A 21,074-nucleotide genomic window follows, 5' to 3' on the forward strand; every position below is an offset into this window, starting at 1 on the left:
ACTCCTGACAGAGGAAAGGGACAGCTCGTCTGCCTGAAAGTCCAGTGACAGTTCTGCCAGTTCCACCAGTATATCTTGATAGACAGCTACATGGAGGACAAACTTTGATGAAGTCAGTTGACGGCAGTAAGATTTCAGCTTTGCCTTGTCTGGTCCAGACTCCTCCTGCTCTTTTAGAAGATGGGCTATGACACACCGGTAGTTGGAGGCAAGGGCGGCTAAGGCTTTCCTCCTGTGATTAATCCACCTTGTGCCTTGAGAGCGTGTTGGCTTCACCACATGTTCTTCATGGGTCTCTCCAAGCGCCTCCTTCCACTTCTTGGATGAACGTCGGTAAAGGTAGTAGATGCGCATTAGCAACTCGTCAATCTGAAGGAGAGATTACAAACACACACGCACAAACAAGCAAAAATAAGCTACAAATTTCTTCATATTAACTGTTTTTAACCAACACAATTATAAATGGACAAACATATGACATGTAATTATTCATATTGTGACAGTGTGTATAGTGTAAGAAAGGGGCATTGTATTTTAACACACCTGGGTGAAGTAGGTGTCTTTGAAAGCATCCTTCAAACAGCTCAAGCCTGTGAGCGATGCAGTGAACCCTTATCATCCATGGGGCTAACTGCTCCTGGAGTTGTGTAAGGACACCTGTTTTTTTGCCAAAGTTGACACTGGCTCCATCTGCTGCTGTTGCAGTCAGACAGCTGCTAAGGTTGAGCTGGTTTTCCTGACATTTCTGCAATATAGCATTAAATATCCCCTGAGCATCAAAGGTGTCCGGCTCTACAATTCTGAAAGAAAAACATACATAAAAGAAAACATTTATTTACCTTAAGTCATTTAAATTGAGTCATATGTTGGCTTTGGGTGAAATGAGAAACGAATGCGTTATTTGATAAACAATTTATATTATCTATAAATCCAAAATATACTAAAACCAATTATGCAAAAGCAAGGTGCATAAATTGACACAAATGAAGTACATGGGTGCTATTTACCCTAGCAGCCTTATTCTTGGTGTGCCATTCTCAATAACCTTGATGCTGATCAGCTCTTTCTCCATTGTTGCTTTGTCTGTGCTCCCATCAAATAACAAAGAGCAGTAGAACGGCTTCTTTGTAATCAGGTCATGGAGCTCGTCTTTCATCGTCCCAGCGATGTGTTGTATAAAAACTTGACAGGCTTTTGAATTTTGATATGTAGCTCCTAGATCCACACCATGCTTCTTTTCCATTCCCACTGAAGTTCGGAACTGTCTGAAAGGCTGCTCAGAATATGCTGTGTTGTATGCAATATCAAACAATTTCAACATCTTGTCTTTTGTTCTATCGTTAAGCCTTTGAAGAGATTGAACTGTGTCAGACACTTCTGGTGGTGGAGTTGTTAGTGCCTGAAAGGCTGCATTATGAGACTTGGACTTTCCATGGTGGTTGGCTGTATCCTTTTTTATATTTGCTGTTCCTGTGATGTACTGTTCGCTGTGAATAGGTCTTTCAGGGCACTGTGTGGTAGATTTGAGGGTTTTGCTGTAGTAATCCCTGCAAATGCAACACCAGACTTTTGTAATCATGTTGTTTTTTACTTCATAGCGGAGCCAATCAAATCCCCAAGAGTCCACAGTGTGGGGAGTTGCTCTCCTAAGTTTATTCATTGGTAGAGCCTCTCCCTGTTCCTGTGCCACCTCTCTGTTTCCCTGTTCCTGTGTTTCCTCCACTCTGTCTCCCTGTTCCTGTGTTTCCTCCACTCTGTCTCCCTGTTCCTCCTCTCTATTTCCCTGTTCCTGTGTCTCCTCTCTGATTCCCTGTGCATCATGGTGAGCCTGACAGGCCTTACTGCAATGGATTCAGAGAAATCAAATTGGGCAATTTACAAAAACACAATTGCATCGGGAAATGCACATGTGCTGGTCTGCAATGTATTGTCTATGGAGGCCTATGCGATTGTACAAATAAGAAAATTCAGCTTGAGATCAGGGCTTGTCAAATTCAGCAACCCTTGAATGTATTGAAAGAGGTCTCTGTTTCCAACTACAACCTGTTAAGCTGCAACCCCACTTTTGAAAAATCCCCAGAAATGTCATACCCAAACTGAAACAGATACAGTTCATGAACCCTTTGTACTAAAAGCACAAGTATGATCTCATTTGAAAGCTGACACCTGGTAGTTTATTGTAAATGTAGAATTAATTATTGTCATAATGAAAAAAATATTTAGACATTTTTTTTATGAAACATCTTCATGAAAATAAAATTGAAGTTGGCATTGTATCAATCTAGAAATGCACTGCAGCTAAAGCCACATGTCTGACCATGTTATACTTAAAATCTGAAGATGATATGTCTAAAACTCTGTATTTAGGTAAATGTTTTTCAAGATCATCATGTCATATGACTTTATTTATTAGCTTAGCACACCATCAATACACGACAATTTATGAGATTAAAACCATGTTTGTGCTCCAAACTTACTTTATAACGCAAGTCGAGTGTTCTAAATAACCTTCTGTGATCTGATTTGGCTTCAGATAAATAAAAAAATCAGACAGAAAATATAATATTTTATGTATAATGCAACGATGATAAAGTCTATCGATTAGCATAACATTATACATATAATCTATTATTATGAAAATGCCTGACATGGCTCGAAGAACACAGGTAAGTCAAATATCATTGCAAAAATGTTTATTGTCTTCAAAACGACATAATCTGCATGTTACAGCGATCTGTTAGCTCTGTTTGTGGTCGGGGATTTGGGATTTCTTGCATTGTCGAACGCTCTTCTTCATGTGTTTCAAATATGGACTATAATGTTCAGTAGAGCGCCCCTCAGGCTGCTGGTATGAATTGAAAACAGCACAGTATACAGCGCTCATAATGATTACATCAACGCATTTGGCTATAAATTCAATAAAATATTATTCCTGTCAATAGAAATCTGATGTAAACTGAGAATATATCAATATTTCTCCAAATCTGCACACTTTTAAACTAAAAGCTGTGAGGGACGTTGTTTTGTGAATCGCTGTCATGACGACAGCACAGGAGTTTTTTATGAATGAAAGCGGCTGACGCGCATAATTCATATTAAAGGTATCGACTCATTTTTGCATTTCATAACTCCTGACACAAATTAAGACATAACTGTCAATATAAGTTTCTCAGAATACAATAGTGGTCAAATACTGAAACGTGAGTCTTATATCTTTTTAATGATGTATAGTTTGTCAAGGTGATAACATTAAATCTTATAGTAACTTTGAACTATATATAAAAAAAAAAAAACGCTTCAGTGCGCCGGCGCCCTGGCAACGGTTAACTTCTTGCACTGCTGTTTTGAGGCGTGAGATCATCGATGTGATTATGACACTGACTGCACCTGCGCGAATCTACGAACTAATTGAAGTTCAGAGACTACTTGGGTGGCTCGCTGTAATTCAAAGCAAGCCCACTATGCTGCACTGGCGCTTTATACATGGAACTTGGACAGGGCCAGGGCCATAACGTTACCTCTGGAACCTTGCATAGGGCCCTTTTCTGAAAAGGGAACTTATCTACTAGCAAATAGATTTTTAGTAAAAACTGACTTACTGCGTCCCTTGAGAAAATACAACAAACCAGCACAACTAAAACGTTAATAAACGGCATAACGTTATTGCTATCCATAACATCAGCAGCAGATCAGAACATTAAGAATGTGCTCTTCTTAGTAAGACACTTGTCACTGTTGGGATTGAACTTGATACTCACCGTATCATAAATCTATCCAGACGCATACACTTAGCAGCAGACTCCCGTAATAGTTTGTCATTTTTGTCGCAAATTCTTTTTAAGCTTGGCATTTCTGGAAAAGACGTGCGACAGTATTAGCGACCCATCATTTAAAAGTGTCTAGCTGCAGCTAGCATAAGTTTAATGTAGCACTAACATCAGCGAGACGTTGATTACAAATAGTTCTAAATAGTCCTACCAAATAGTGCTTCTTAACGCTCGTTTTTTTCCGTATGAGTGCAAAAAAATAATAAAATAAAAATATTAATTTTTATCTTTTAGGCTTGTTTTGTACATCAATCGATTCTGTTAAATGTGTATTATTTTTGTGTATACTCACAATAAAAACAAAGTGTTGTGCTTTTTGCCAAATAAAGAAAAATATACGTGATGCGAGTTCTGCCTTCTATCTGCCAGTGTCGTCCATTCTGAAACGCGTCCGAAAATGAACAATAACTCAGCGAATACTCAGTCAAACAGGCATTCAGACACACAGGCATGAAGCTTGAATTCTCTTCTCTTAAATGAAGTAATTTATATAAAAAACAAATATTCTCATTTTGTGAAATCTGTATTAAAAGAGAGCGATTCCAGTCGACCTAATTAGAGCTAATTCAAATGTAATGTGACTCCGCCTACGGAGAGCGCGAACTATTCAAACGCAAATGAATGAGGCAATCCAAGCAAACCTGTGAACGCCCACATATCAGTTTATTCAGATCATTACTTTAACACCGTCTCGCAGCACTGTGAGCAATAACAATAATGAAAAAAGTACCTCAGAAGTGCGGGTATATCGAGGAGCGAGCTGAGGAATACTGTAAGTTTTTTTTTTCTTCTCACGTGAATCGGGTTTCTGTTTTTGATGAATGAACGGCAGAGATGCGCGCTGTTTACCACAGCTCGCAAAAAGACAGTTTAAATTTAAATCGCGTGTGTGAATGAATGAGGATGTTTTAGCAAACTGTATTACTATGAGTAAAAATCGACTGAAATATGTTGAAATAAAATGTAGGCTATTTGTATAAGCAATACGTATTAAACTGCAATTTTATATGCCCTAATATTTCATAAAAACAACGTTACAGTCAGGCGAAATATGAAAGACAACATTTTGTTGACTAGATTTGAGTACAGTTTTTACTGTAGAATATACTGCCACATAAGCTTTTGATGAAAAAAGTACCTCAGAAGTGCGGGTATATCGAGGAGCGAGCTGAGGAATACTGTAAGTTTTTTTTTCTTCTCACGTGAATCGGGTTTCTGTTTTTGATGAATGAACGGCAGAGATGCGCGCTGTTTACCACAGCTCGCAAAAAGACAGTTTAAATTTAAATCGCGTGTGTGAATGAATGAGGATGTTTTAGCAAACTGTATTACTATGAGTAAAAATCGACTGAAATATGTTGAAATAAAATGTAGGCTATTTGTATAAGCAATACGTATTAAACTGCAATTTTATATGCCCTAATATTTCATAAAAACAACGTTACAGTCAGGCGAAATATGAAAGACAACATTTTGTTGACTAGATTTGAGTACAGTTTTTACTGTAGAATATACTGCCACATAAGCTTTTGATGAAAAAAGTACCTCAGAAGTGCGGGTATATCGAGGAGCGAGCTGAGGAATACTGTAAGTTTTTTTTTTCTTCTCACGTGAATCGGGTTTCTGTTTTTGATGAATGAACGGCAGAGATGCGCGCTGTTTACCACAGCTCGCAAAAAGACAGTTTAAATTTAAATCGCGTGTGTGAATGAATGAGGATGTTTTAGCAAACTGTATTACTATACTGAGATGAGTAAAAATCGACTGAAATATGTTGAAATAAAATGTAGGCTATTTGTATAAGCAATACGTATTAAACTGCAAATTAACATTTATATGCCCTATGTAAAAACAATGGGTTGTACATTAATATTAGCTCAAATGATCTATAGGGAATTTTAATAATTAATCATAAATATGATTAATATTTTGCATATACAGTTACATTAATTTATCGCAGCTGAACTAGATTGATATATGAACGATTACCATAATGGGTTATAGTTCGGCATTAATACATCAATTGTTCTTATTTCAGCTCGAAGTTATGGGATAACTTTAATGGAATTAATTTAGTTATCAAACAATCTGTTTGTCCAGCAAACATTGAACGTAAGATTAACTTAACTTTCAAGGAAAATTATCCTTACAACCACGAGAAAGAGTATCTTTTCCAGGCCTTGAAAAGACACCTTTCTGTGTTTGTAAAATTAGGTTACTTAAATCGTACCAAGAGAAAGCATATAGCTAAGATCGAACATTTCAGGGACTAAGTAATATGGGCATTTAAATCAGAGTCAGTCAAGGGCATATGGAATTTAATAATACATCGAACTAAGGAATATATCAAACTACACAATACACACGATTATTATATACATAAAATACAGTTAAACAATACAAGATAACGAATAACAGTGAGAGAGAATAAAATGATCAGAGTTAGAAAAAGATAGAATGCCAGACAAGGATTAAGAGAGAGTGGATGAGAGAGAGAGAAGGATGGGAGATGAGATCGGAAGTGAAAGCAAAAATCTCTGCGATCAGAGATCGCAGTTGGCTATGGCAAAAACACAGACAGTAACCCTTAAGACACAACAAAGAAATCACATTAAAAGTTCAATTCAATAATCGATACTTGCATATGGTTCTGTTTGTATGAGGAAGGAAGGCAGGGTCCTGCGTGTCTTTAAGAGCAGCGTGAGTCGTGTGAGGGGAGGCGTGCGCGTGCTGTGTCTTCCATGCGAGCGCGAGCGCGGGAGGTTCAAATAGTCTCTTTCTTTAAGGTGCAGTTGCCGGGAATGATTCAGGCTAAATTCATTCAGCTCGTGAATGAACCGAGGCGAATAGGAAAACGAAACTAGACTATAGAAAAACATAAAAGAAACAAAAGAAAAGAAAAGAGAAGCAGGCCGAAGCCGGTCCGGACTTGGGTTTCCAGAGTTTTTGGAGGAGGGAGAAGAGAGTAAAGAAACTGAAGGTTTTGGCTTTTATCAGTGTCCCGTGTACCGTCCCCTTTCTCTGGATGACGAATCAGTTTAGAGCAGGAAGATTGTCCTGGTGTGTTAATGCCGCCCGACCCTCGTGTGGAATCACGAGGGGCAAAATGTGATATTATGCTCGGGGAATTAAAACGCATGGAACCATAACGTTTATCACAGTCTCTTATCAAAAATCTTCTTCTTCATGCCCAGGGGATCAAAATAACACTAAGAACGACTATTGACAAGGATAGCAACATAGAGATACATTATTTGTGGACACAAAGGCAGTTTAAGATTACATTACGGTAATTCAAAAACACAACTACTCTAATATCATTCTGGGGAACATGCAAATCACCCAGAACACTCTTTACACAGTTGTAATAGTTGGTAAAATGAGATTTTACTAGTGGAAGTCCATATATGGTAGTGTGCGTGTCTGCGTGTATCTGTGAGGTCAGCATCGGTTGCATCTCGTGGTGCATACCACGTGAGGGGTTGGGGGCTATTTGAAAATGTGTTACTCGGCAAAAACAAAGGTAGTTCTGTGGGCAGACTAACTTGACAGCCTGAGGCGTCATATAATTTTGCTGAGAGAAGCAAGATAGTCCTAGTTGTCCAAAACAACTGAATGGGGTAAGTCTTGTAATTTTGCCTTCAGTACACAAAGGACAAACGTTAGACACAGTAAGGGAATTGTGGTCGCAGCACGTGATAGTATGAGAAACAAACAGGGGCCTGTTCGTTTATTTCATTTAGTCGTGTAAAACATTAACCAGGGCCTGCTTGTAGACACTTGTGTCAGAAAGCTATTCAACTAGGCCTTTCTGGGTATATGCTCATAGGTGTTTTAGCATGAGAGAAACAATCAGGATTCGCTAATTCAGAGCATCTGGCCGGATAGACTGTCAGTGTCGTTACATCTCCCCCTTTTCGTCGGATGAAGTCCCTGTGTGGACATCATCGGACGACAATCATCACGATGGGCTGATGACAGGTGAATCCTGATGGTTGTGTAGCAGGTGGATCATGATGGTTGTGTAGCAGGTGGATCATGATGGGGGAAGGCAGGTGGTTCTTGGAGCTGAGGCTTCAGCTCGCTGAGGTTTGGCGTGGTCTCTGACTTGACACCCCCTTTCCGGGGATTCCATCTGAGACCTTCGGACACAGCTTTCGTGAGCTTGGCTGTATCGCATCTTGTTGAGTCTTCTGTACAGGATGGAGGCCAACCTAGTGTTAGGGTGTGGCTGATTACCTGCAGAGGTGCACTGCACAATGTCGGCAGCGTTCCAGCCTCGAACCGCAGATGAAGTGTTCAGAACGGGCCGTCGAGACAGTGCAGGGTCGGTGAGTTGGGACCCCCCTTTTCTCAATCCAGAGTTCCAGTCCTGGATTCAAGGTGAAGTTGAAGTTCTTGGAGGATGGGAGTTTCAGTGCTGTCTGGTACTCTTTGCTCGGAAGATGGTACCATGCCAAGACATCAAGGTGTAGGGTGACACCTTTCGATACTTGAAGTCCCGTATTCTGGTTGAGCATGTTGACACGGCTGTTTGTGTCATGCTGGTCGTGAGTGACAGTGGCAGTGTGCACAGGTGTGTTAGCAAGCCAACTTTCACCTACAATCTCTGCTTGCGTCTCTGTCACTTGCGTGTGAGGCTTAGCTTCGGCAGGGCAGAGATAATAAATGTCTTTGGTCATAGTGCACAGGTGCAGGTTTGGGGCTGAGTACGGTTGTGTGTCGCTGTCGTGGTAGGCCACCACGTCTGGAGTGCGTATCTTGATGTGTGTGTTGCGTTTCCAAACCCTGACCTTGCAAATGTCTGTAAGTCTGTAGATTTGGCTTGACTCGATGATGGGCAGATGTAGGAGAAAGCACACTTCTCTCTGCTCAGGATCGACGCAGAGTGAGATGGCGCTACCCAGAGAGTAGGCCAGGTGTTTTTGTAGAAGGTCAGCTGGCGTGTTGATGGCGGAAGCCAGCACAGTTAGCATCAGGCTTAGTATCAGGTACGGTGGGATTACACCTGTGGCTATGCTGTCATTGGAGGAGCTAACCTCCCACAGCATGTCTGTCGTTGGCGCTGTAACCAGCTGAGTCTGGACAAAGTCACTCTGTAAGACAGTAAACCGCGGCTTCATGGAGTTTGCGGTCTGGTTCGCTGCATTTACACTGGACATACCAATGTTAAACAGAGTTCTGGCGGCAGCTACGGCTTCGAGCAACGCTCCCAGAAACCGGCTGGAGTGGTGGTTGGTGCTTAGGAGTCCCGATTGTGCAACAGTCACTTTCTCAAGTTGGTTGAACATGTGTTCGACCTTGGCCTCGGCGTGAGAGAGGGAGTCCTCTGTCCGTCGGACACTTGTCCAGATGTATTGGGCTACGGAGCTGGTGTAGTGTGCTCTGTAGACCGGGCGGGGCTGGATGAGTCGAACATGCACTTGCTTGGGGTAGGTCCTGTCGTCGGTGATCTGGAGTCTCAGTTGTTCTCTCAGTGGCAGCTGTCCTCTGGTTGGCTGACAGTACAGCATGGCGAACCACAGCAGCAACCTGGTACAGACAACAGGGAGAGAGAGAGAGAAAGGGGAGGAAGAAGCCAGCAAGGGTTGTCTTTGATTGGACAGGGCAGTCTTTTTACTTCGTGGGCGGCGACTGGGTTTAGCTTGCCTTGGCCCATGTTTTGCCACATCTTGCTGCTGGCATGTCGCTTGCCTCAGTGTCTCATCAGTGTCTCTGGTGCCGCGGTGTGCAGCACATGATGCGTTAGAGACGAACATTAGCAGTTTATCCCCCTTTGTGCGCCGTGGCATTATAAGCCTTGGCATTGTGATGTCAATCGGTGCACAACTCATAATGTTGTTCTGTACGCGCAGCATGTGTGTTGTGTTATGCAGTGGTCTGAGGCACTGGTTGTCAGTGGGGTCAGACGGCGTGTGAGGGTGGATAAGGAGAGTCTGTATGTAGGTGACAGAAGTCCGCATGTCCATTATGGTTGTCTTTTCCACTAGCGGAGCCAGCGTAAGCGGCTCTGAGGTAGGCAGTTGAGCTTGTAAAGTTTTTATGCTGTGTGTAAGCCCTTCAACCTCTAGGGTGGGTGGGTGGGTTGAAAGTGACCACAGCTTGTTGTTTAATGCACCAGGCTTGGCAATGGCTTGAGTGAGGTCATGTCGCTGCAGGTCAGTCATGACATTGAGGCAGCAAGTGTCAAAGTCTTTGGTGGGCTGTAAGGTGCAGGGTAGCGGATTCAAACCTTCAGTTGGTGCTGAGTCTGTGTCTTCCTGGCTGGCTGTGGGAGTTCCCATGAACTCTGTGACCTGAAAGTCTGGCTCTGCGGAAGTTCCCGTGACCTTTGTGACCTGACCGTCTGGCTGTGACTGGAGGGGGCAAAGTTCTCGTACTTGAGCCCAGATCTTGAGCTGTTTCAAGTCCAGTAACGGTTCAAAACGATCTAGAAGGTCTCTGCCGATGAGGAATGGAAAGGTGTCCATTTTTGAGATGAACACTGGATGGAGTAGACTCAAAGGACCAATTGTCAGGTGAATGTGAGCTACCTGTTCGAGCCGGATGTCATGTTGACTGTATGACTGTACGTTCAGTTCACAAGTTTGAGGTGTAAGAGTTCGGTCTTGTCTCTTAGCTTCAAATTGGAGTCTTTGGAACAGTTGAACTGAAATTATCGTAATGTCTGATCCTGTGTCGATCAAGGCTTCCATGCTCACTTCTTTTTCCAACGTGATGTTCAGGTAGAGTTTTCGGCCTGTGCCCTTTTCAATGAGGTTGCCCAGGAACATTGGCATCGGGACAGGTGTAACGGTCATCGGGTGGTTAGGACCGGTCCCGTGTAGCTTGCTGCGGAGACAGTTAGACAGAACAGCGTTTCCTGGTACCTTGGTATTTTGGTACCTGGTGTGAGGAAGTGTGCCATCTCGTTCAGGGTGTGCCGCTGTCAGCTGTGGAGCTTTGGTGATGCTGTCACCTTGTGATGTGACAGTTAGCTCTGTGATCTTTGGATGACGAGCAGTGTTCGGGGTGCTTGGCTCAGTCAGCTGGCGGTCAGATGGTTTGGTTTCAGTTCTTATGCTTAGGCATAAGATGTCTGGCTCGTCCTTCTTGTCTTTCTTGCAACGTTTCTGGTGAAGAAGCTCTTTCAGCACCCTTAGGATCTCTGCTGTTTCAGACGTGGCTGCACTGTGGTTATGTGATGTGAGCTCAGGCTTGAGCTTACCAGTGTCGTGTCGAGAGTGGTTCCACTCTCTGTCGGGGCTTGTTGTCCTGGACGGTGGAGGTCGGCTCTTCTTGGGTCGCCGGCCGGCTTCCCGGAATCTTTCAGAGCGCTCGCTCTGGTGCTTTGGACGAGCACCACCGCGATTGTGTTGCCCTCTGCTGGTTTGGAACGGTCGTGACTCTCTGTAAAAATGTCTGTGACTGTGGTGTTGTGGGGCACCCTCTAAAGTCAGTTCTGAACAGTGCTCAGAAACAGAATAGATTGTGGGGTTTTTCACAGTCTTTTCAGAAATAGTCTTTTGCTTGGTGTAAGCTTTATGGGCTAAGTCACGCAGCTGTTGGGTAGACATGGTCCGTGCATCGGCCAGAACCCCAATATGATGGGATAAGGTTGGATGGAGATTCCGCAGGAAAAGAGTTTTAAAGGTAACATCCTGTTCCATCCCGGGCTCATTCCGTGCTCCAAAGAAGGCTTGTCGGAGTCGGTTGTAGTAGATCTGGGGGTGTTCACGCCGACCTTGCTTGAGGTCTACAGCAACGATGAAACCTTGATCGGAGTCTGGATCAGAGAATTCGCGGATCAAAGCTTGCCGTAATTGTTGGATGTCCGTTTTGACAGCCTCAGTTTGACGGTCTAGGAAGCTACGAACATCACTGCTAGCCGTTATTCTTAACAGATACAAATTGTCCCAAGCTGTCAAATTGGCGACAGTTTGCAAGTGAAAGTCAATATCTTTTAAATAAGCATGAATGTCACAACCTTCTGCAGAATCTGGATCGAACATAGGAATGTTTCGGGCTAGCTTGTCAAGTTCTCTGGGGGTCGTGCCGTGGTTAGTGGCATGGGTTGTCTGAAAGGGTCCTCCCCCTTTTGCTGCTGACAGGTGTTCTTGAAAGCTGGCTGGTGATGTCTTGAGCGGCGGGCTTACATCTCCCTTTTCAGCTCTGGGTTCTTGGCTGAAAGGTGCGGACCAGTTGGTCAGGGGAAACTCTGTGATGTGCGTTTCTCCGTTCCAGCCACTCTGCAGTCTGTAAGAAGGTTTCAGTTCTGCATGAACAGTGTCAAGTTCATCTTGGAGCTCGTCTCTCTGCAGAGTAAGCTCGCTGATTTTAGCTCGGGCCGTTTGCAAATGTTTTTCGCAGGCCCTGGCTTTTGCTTCTGCTTCTTTTAGTTCAGTCTCGGCTCTCCCTAGGAGAGCGTCACTTTGTTGGAGTTTTTCGTCGAGTTCTTTTCTGGTTTCTCTCTCCAACTGTTCTCTTTGGTCTGTGTCGAGGCGCCGATCTTGCAGGGCATTTCGAAGTCTTTCTACTTCTTTCTGTAGTTCTGGATCTGTGGCGTCCTCTTTCTCGCGCTGGTTCTGGGTCTCGAGGAGGAGCTGATCTAGACGACTCTGGGTTCGAGCCTGGTCTTTCCGGGCCTCCTTCACTTGAAGCTGTAACGCTGCTGCTTTCTGCTCCAGGTCGATGTTGCGCCGTTCACTGAGTCTCGCCTGGACGACGAAGTTGTGGGTGACGCTGCTGACGATCCTGGCCCAGTCTTTGTAGTTGTAGCTTTGGGTAGGATCGTGTGTTATCAGCTCGTCTAGCTTGGTGTCCAGTTGCGTTTGGCTCAGATGCTGCAGGTCACTGGCGTCCTTGGGCAGGAAGGGGGTAGTCATTGCTTTCAAGCATGTCGAGAGATTGCCCCCGTGGACTGCTGGACTGGATGAATGGGACATCCTTGCTCACTGTAGGTGAGAGAAGCACAGCACACACACAAAGAGACCAATGCAAGTTCGTTCTAAGGTTAACGAGCTATACTCATACGGGCTATGCCGTTTATGAGAATTTTGGGGCTAACTGATGCACAGTTAGACAGTTCCAATTAACTTGGGTCGACAAAGGACCTGAACTATAGATTTTGGCAGGCAGTAGCCTGGTGGGTCACGTGGTGACACCGGCTCTTATTCAGCTTTACTTGGTGGCTCTTAAAGGTTACTGTCTCTAAGTGAAATGAAAGAAACAAATCACAACAGAACAAGGGATAGAAAAGACTAAGGTAAACAAAACACTAGTGATGACTAGGTCTGAAATTAAATAAACAGTATAGTAACACAGAATGTGTTCAAGAGGATAAAGAGACCTAAGCTATTACCACTGCTAGGGTTTAAGATAGGCCAACAGGTGAGTGGGGGCTTTTGGGGGGTAGGAAACCTACGAAGATGGTATGGCTTAGAGAAGAGATGAAGGTGGGCCATACATCTAGAATATACCCAGGGGGATATCTAATATTCTGTGGCTTATAGTAAGTGGAATGGGTTTTACTAAATTTAGTTTACCTGCGGTGAATTGAGGCCACTCAGGTGGAAACCAGTGGCTCGGTCAACCTCTCCGACGGTTCTCCAACACTTGACAGCAGTGCCCCCGGGCAACCTCGTCTCTCGGTACCACGGTGTGCCCACTCAAACCACTTGCGACTTTAAACACAAAGTGGCAACGCCAAGGTGTCAATCATCAGACGGCACGGAAAGATTGAGTTTTCCTCGGAACTCTCCTTTCGGAGTGGTCCTTTCAGCAGACCCCAGTTCGAGTGATTGTCTCAAAATTGCCTTGTGTGTCGCTGACGTTGACTTAACCTTTTGGCGGGCCAAATTGCTGATGTCGGGGTGGCGTGCCACAACCGGAGGTACGAGATTCGGAAGAGTCCGAGACACACAGCCAGTGCCAGGTAGCGTCGGACAGATGACCTCACTCGCGGAAACCAACCCGAGATGACTGCAACTTCCCACAGTGCTCTAGTGAATGCCACCAATAAATACACAAAGGATAAACAAGTGAAACTTAAAGTGAATTAAGGCTAGTTTGTTTAAACCAAATGGATTAGTTATTTATGTGGCGATAAGAGTCAAAGGTTTTACTAAATAATAATAAACAAAAGGAGATTATGATAATGTTACTTATCAAAATGACCTAACCCAAAAGAGAGAAGGAAAAGAATAACAGTAGAAATAAAATAATAGAATAAAAAAAATAAAAATTTAAAAATAGAAATAGACAGGGACAGGATTGAAACACGGGAGAAGAAACAGGCCGCAGTAGCTGGTTTTCACCACAAGGGGGCGTGCTCCCTCTCTGTGCTTAACCTGGCAAACAGAAAACTTAATTCAAATCAAAAATTCAAAACTTGTTTAAATTAATATTTAAAATAAGCATGTAAGGAAATGTAAAAATCAGAATATCTTATAATAATCCAGATACACTAAAGTATCAGTCCTATTTATAAAAATAATCAGGAGAGAAAGCCGATATAAAAGTGAAAGGAGGAAAATAATGATGCCGACTTAGTATCAACAAGGCCACACGATGGTGCTGTTTCCTCCAAGTGGATATCAGTGGGTGAATACACAACTCAATTTAAATTTAAAATTCAAACTAGTTCAAATCAAATTTAAATGAGCATGTAAAGAAACGGAGAACTCAGAATAATATCCCATAAAAATTAATGTTAACAGTGAAGTCTCATCAATAATTTATTAAGATAACCAAAAGAGAAAAGTAGAAGTAAACAATTCACGAAAGGATTTGAAAAGAGAGGAAAGAGAGCTGAGTGAACCGACCTCGCGGGTGGCGGCCACTAGGTGCCGTTGTTTCCTCTAAGGGAATGGCTGAGATTTAATCTGAGTTTTAATCCAAATCTTGTTTGAACCAAACTCAGAGTAAATGTATCAGTCCAAAAGCAGGAAAATTGTCTAACACAAAATAATAAACGCACGAGCAAGGCTATAAATGCGAGTAGTTATTTAGAGTTTAAACATTAATTCACAGGGAAATGAATTCAGCCGTAAAGAGAGCGTTATCTGATAACTGGCCACGAGATGGCATTGTTGCGCTCATGCAGGCGGAAATCAGGGGGCAAAAGGGGTAATTTGAGGCTGCTAAACACTTACGCCCTCTGGCGTTTAGTAAATGGAATTACACAACTTCAATGTGATTCAAACGCTAAGAGCTTTTCAGCTCGCGTCACGCGCTGATTTCTGCAACACTCACAAATAGGACAGAGGTCTCGGCGGACCTTTTGGTGCTATTAATACTGCACAGGAAAGTATGCGGGGTTTCTTCACCGCAAATACTCAAATGTGGGCAACAGGAATTTTCCGTCTGTTGCTAGACTCCCATATTACACATTTATCAAAATAGCACTTGATTTGTGTATTTAGGTTTTCGATTGATTAGCTAGGTCAATGTTAACCAGGAGTTTTACCGTTTTGTTGAATATCACTGGACTAACCACGAATTCAATAACGATATTGCATGCATGCAAGGCCTATGTTTAATAAGGACTCTCGCTTAGAAAACATATTTATTAATACCGGTAGTACGCACGTGAGAATTCTTCGTTCACAGCGATTTAAAACAAATATTAGAAATGTATCAACTGCAGAGATATTTCTTCATCTCTTAACAGGACATTTGTAATATTAAATACTGCAGTGTACGTAGCATTTAACAGTGCTAAAATCGTCTAGGCATATTTTAGCAACTTGTTAAAATGTACGTTAGGCCTACTGACTTCGGCTTTTTGCCTTGGACAGTTAGGAGTGAGTTCGCGTTAGCGACTTAACTCACAAATTCATAATTTCATAATGCGCAAAAATTATTAATAACCATATAAACAGACTGAAACTGAATATTGCCCATAAACAAAGTTTGAAATGCGTCGCGTTCTCCACCAAAACTGTAAAAACAATGGGTTGTACATTAATATTAGCTCAAATGATCTATAGGGAATTTTAATAATTAATCATAAATATGATTAATATTTTGCATATACAGTTACATTAATTTATCGCAGCTGAACTAGATTGATATATGAACGATTACCATAATGGGTTATAGTTCGGCATTAATACATCAATTGTTCTTATTTCAGCTCGAAGTTATGGGATAACTTTAATGGAATTAATTTAGTTATCAAACAATCTGTTTGTCCAGCAAACATTGAACGTAAGATTAACTTAACTTTCAAGGAAAATTATCCTTACAACCACGAGAAAGAGTATCTTTTCCAGGCCTTGAAAAGACACCTTTCTGTGTTTGTAAAATTAGGTTACTTAAATCGTACCAAGAGAAAGCATATAGCTAAGATCGAACATTTCAGGGACTAAGTAATATGGGCATTTAAATCAGAGTCAGTCAAGGGCATATGGAATTTAATAATACATCGAACTAAGGAATATATCAAACTACACAATACACACGATTATTATATACATAAAATACAGTTAAACAATACAAGATAACGAATAACAGTGAGAGAGAATAAAATGATCAGAGTTAGAAAAAGATAGAATGCCAGACAAGGATTAAGAGAGAGTGGATGAGAGAGAGAGAAGGATGGGAGATGAGATCGGAAGTGAAAGCAAAAATCTCTGCGATCAGAGATCGCAGTTGGCTATGGCAAAAACACAGACAGTAACCCTTAAGACACAACAAAGAAATCACATTAAAAGTTCAATTCAATAATCGATACTTGCATATGGTTCTGTTTGTATGAGGAAGGAAGGCAGGGTCCTGCGTGTCTTTAAGAGCAGCGTGAGTCGTGTGAGGGGAGGCGTGCGCGTGCTGTGTCTTCCATGCGAGCGCGAGCGCGGGAGGTTCAAATAGTCTCTTTCTTTAAGGTGCAGTTGCCGGGAATGATTCAGGCTAAATTCATTCAGCTCGTGAATGAACCGAGGCGAATAGGAAAACGAAACTAGACTATAGAAAAACATAAAAGAAACAAAAGAAAAGAAAAGAGAAGCAGGCCGAAGCCGGTCCGGACTTGGGTTTCCAGAGTTTTTGGAGGAGGGAGAAGAGAGTAAAGAAACTGAAGGTTTTGGCTTTTATCAGTGTCCCGTGTACCGTCCCCTTTCTCTGGATGACGAATCAGTTTAGAGCAGGAAGATTGTCCTGGTGTGTTAATGCCGCCCGACCCTCGTGTGGAATCACGAGGGGCAAAATGTGATATTATGCTCGGGGAATTAAAACGCATGGAACCATAACGTTTATCACAGTCTCTTATCAAAAATCTTCTTCTTCATGCCCAGGGGATCAAAATAACACTAAGAACGACTATTGACAAGGATAGCAACATAGAGATACATTATTTGTGGACACAAAGGCAGTTTAAGATTACATTACGGTAATTCAAAAACACAACTACTCTAATATCATTCTGGGGAACATGCAAATCACCCAGAACACTCTTTACACAGTTGTAATAGTTGGTAAAATGAGATTTTACTAGTGGAAGTCCATATATGGTAGTGTGCGTGTCTGCGTGTATCTGTGAGGTCAGCATCGGTTGCATCTCGTGGTGCATACCACGTGAGGGGTTGGGGGCTATTTGAAAATGTGTTACTCGGCAAAAACAAAGGTAGTTCTGTGGGCAGACTAACTTGACAGCCTGAGGCGTCATATAATTTTGCTGAGAGAAGCAAGATAGTCCTAGTTGTCCAAAACAACTGAATGGGGTAAGTCTTGTAATTTTGCCTTCAGTACACAAAGGACAAACGTTAGACACAGTAAGGGAATTGTGGTCGCAGCACGTGATAGTATGAGAAACAAACAGGGGCCTGTTCGTTTATTTCATTTAGTCGTGTAAAACATTAACCAGGGCCTGCTTGTAGACACTTGTGTCAGAAAGCTATTCAACTAGGCCTTTCTGGGTATATGCTCATAGGTGTTTTAGCATGAGAGAAACAATCAGGATTCGCTAATTCAGAGCATCTGGCCGGATAGACTGTCAGTGTCGTTACACCTAATATTTCATAAAAACAACGTTACAGTCAGGCGAAATATGAAAGACAACATTTTGTTGACTAGATTTGAGTACAGTTTTTACTGTAGAATATACTGAATATATATATCAAATAAGCTTTTGTTTAGCAATTTTTATATATATATAAAATAAAGTCATCAACTAAGATGTTAGCTGTTCCAATTTTGGCTATATTCAAACTAATGAATACATAGATAGGCATAAAATGTAGGCCTATAATCTTTTTTTTTTTTTTACAAAGAAAGAGTACACTTGAAATATTGTTGAAATTTTAATTATTGTTGTAATTGTAACCTTTTTAATAAAATAGCAAAACATATTTACAAGATAGATGTAAGCAAAATCTTAAATGGTCAATATAAGTCTTCTTCTAATTTTTTGTCCTTGCATTGTGGCTCAGTCAGTGTCACACCTGAATGAATGGCTAATTTTGCAGAGTCATTATGCATAATGGGTGGGACATTTTGTATTCCAAGGTGTAAACCACTCCTCGTTCACGCCCACTCGCATAATGGCTTTCCAAGCAAAACCTGTTTTACATCAATTTAAATCAATGTATGGTTTTATCTGAACGATAAAGCAAGACTATTTTCACATAATTTTGAAGCCAGAACTCGAAGGAAGAACATCCATTTCTCAAAAGTCTTATTCATGCATATTTATTATGAGTTTTGAGGTCTTCTTTTAGCAACTTTCATTTTTAATTTTTTCAATAACCACGCATAAGCATTATTCTCTTAAAAATAAAAAAATATACATGCATGGTGATCACATATTTTGGTAGCCCTGTTTGTGCTATATAGAGTGAATTTACACCTTTGCCATTAACATGTTTATAAATAACTGAAAAAAGCACAAATGTCAGAGCATGTCAGAACACCTCCAGGGCCCAGAAAACACCTCAGACTCCAGAGGGTTAAACGTAGATGTTCAGTTCAACGTAACACCACATACATCCGTCATGTAGGCTATAATATCAATACGGCTGGAAAAATACTAGCTAACGTTACATTCACAGCCTCAGGTAGTAAACTAAATTCTAAATGGCACTGCAGCCGCCAACCTTTTTCCCCCTGAGGAGATGTTTGTTGTCCTAAGTAGCTAGCAGCTAGCTTGCTAGTTCAGCATGCAAAAATGGCAAATACCGGTAATACTAAGTGTTACATTCAGTCAAATCCTACCACATTAATCAGTTACGTATCATATCAAACCGGCTTAGCTCGTTTGCTAATGCTTACCTGAGTGTCGTTCTTCTGTTGGTGCTGACGTTACATGCTTCTTTTCTTGCATTGCTGTTTTGAGGCGTGAGATCATCGATGTGATTATGACACTGACTGCACCTGCGTGAATCCACAAACTAATTTAAGTTCACTTAACACTACTTGGGTGGCTCGCTGTAATTCAAAGCAAGCCCACTATGCTGCACTGGCGCTTTATACATGGAACTTGGACAGGGCCAGGGCACACAGGCCACTGTGGCTGTAACGATGATATTTTTTTCACGGGGCATGAAGGCCAAAGTGTAGGGCAACGGCGGCCATGGCCGCGTGGCCGCGGTATAATTCCCACCCTGGTTACAACCGAGGTATGCAGGAAAGCATTTGTGAAGCCACAACACGCACAACCTTGAGGCGAATGGGCTACAACAGCAGAAGACCCCACCGGGTACCACTCATCTCCACTACAAATAGGAAAAAGAGGTTAAAATTTGCACGAGCTCACCAAAATTGGACAGTTGAAGACTGGAAAAATGTTGCCTGGTCTGATGAGTCTCGATTTCTGTTGAGACATTCAGATGGTAGAGTCAGAATTTGGCGTAAACAGAATGAGAACATGGATCCATCATGTCTTGTTACCACTGTGCAGGCTGGTGGTGGTGGTGTAATGGTGTGGGGGATGTTTTCTTGGCACACTTTAGGCCCCTTAGTGCCAATTGGGCATCGTTTAAATGCCACGGCCTACCTGAGCATTGTTTCTGACCATGTCCATCCCTTTATGACCACCATCTACCCATCCTCTGATGGCTACTTCCAGCAGGATAATGCACCATGTCACAAAGCTCGAATCATTTCAAATTGGTTTCTTGAACATGACAATGAGTTCACTGTACTAAAATGGCCCCCACAGTCACCAGATCTCAACCCAATAGAGCATCTTTGGGATGTGGTGGAACGGGAGCTTCGTGCCCTGGATGTGCATCCCACAAATCTCCATCAACTGCAAGATGCTATCCTATCAATATGGGCCAACATTTCTAAAGAATGCTTTCAGCACCTTGTTGAATCAATGCCACGTAGAATTAAGGCAGTTCTGAAGGCGAAAGGGGGTCAAACACAGTATTAGTACAGAGTTCCTAATAATCCTTTAGGTGAGTGTATATGTATAATAATAAAAAAAAGAGAGAGATTTTACAGTACTAAATATTTACCTCTAAGTCATGCACCGTTTATCATCTGTAATACTATTGTGTAACCAGTAGATGGCTATATATTCTTATATATAGACATATCCATAGCTGTGTATTCCCTAGTTGCTGGATGTACAGATACAGTACTCTAGCCCAATGTTGTTTGGGGTGGCTGGGGGGAAATATGATCTAACCAAAGCAAATATGATCTAATTGAAGAATGTAACCCTATGTAGATGACCAGGACCTGTAATGAATGGGTTAAATCAAGACAACACTGCTGTATAATGTTGTGGGCTCTCACTGAGCTCTAAAATACCTCTCCACCTGAAAAATCAAGTACCTATTATATATAGTATTAGTATAGGATTATAAATGTTTTATCCTGATAGTGACGATGACTGATGATAACAATATAATTTGTCTGTACTAATCCTTCTATAAGATATCATCTCAACAATGTAGTGTAGCAGCAGATAAATACAGATATAAACTTTTTATTACTAAAATGAAATAGGATGCTGTGTTTGCAGACTCTCACCTTCACACTATGTCTTCACTTCCAGGTTGTGGCGAAGCGGAACCAATCGTACAAAGAACACATTTAATCAATATAATCTCCGCCCATGTCCGTCGCCAAATTGAAAAAAAAAAGGAATTAGGTAGTAGTATAAAAGGAGGAATTTAAATAAAAGGAGGAAAAGAAGAACATGGTGAGAAAAAAAAGACATGTAGACAGGGTTGCCAACTTCAGCAAAGGAAAATAAGGGACGATCTTGGTTCTTTATAGAAAAATAAGGGACAGTATAAGGGACACTCAAAATATTTGTAATTT

General features: G+C 41.8%; 1 protein-coding gene and 1 long non-coding RNA gene across 2 annotated transcripts in view; both read right to left on the minus strand.

The window, feature by feature from the left end:
• Window positions 1-2,462: 2,462 nt before the first annotated feature.
• The window catches only part of LOC308690179, a 1,067,189-nt gene continuing 1,048,577 nt past the window's right edge, over window positions 2,463-21,074 (minus strand). The window contains exons 3-5 of the long non-coding RNA XR_014030123.1: window positions 18,755-19,009; window positions 3,502-3,997; window positions 2,463-3,327 (exon numbers count right to left, since the gene is read on the minus strand). This is a non-coding gene — a long non-coding RNA (uncharacterized lncRNA). The remainder of the gene's footprint in view (window positions 3,328-3,501; window positions 3,998-18,754; window positions 19,010-21,074) is intronic.
• LOC308690122 (uncharacterized protein) lies at window positions 7,839-13,802 on the minus strand (the record flags this gene model as incomplete). Its single annotated transcript, XM_081364408.1, has 4 exons — window positions 10,157-13,802; window positions 9,477-10,123; window positions 8,067-9,359; window positions 7,839-7,962 (listed from the first exon to the last, which is right to left on the minus strand). Exons 1-4 carry the CDS (start codon window positions 12,749-12,751, stop codon window positions 7,839-7,841), a joined length of 4,659 nt encoding a protein of 1,552 aa, XP_081220534.1. The 5' UTR covers window positions 12,752-13,802.

The sequence above is a fragment of the Scardinius erythrophthalmus genome (genome assembly GCF_964197995.2).
Source record: "Scardinius erythrophthalmus genome assembly, chromosome: 4".
NCBI lineage: Eukaryota > Metazoa > Chordata > Actinopteri > Cypriniformes > Leuciscidae > Scardinius > Scardinius erythrophthalmus.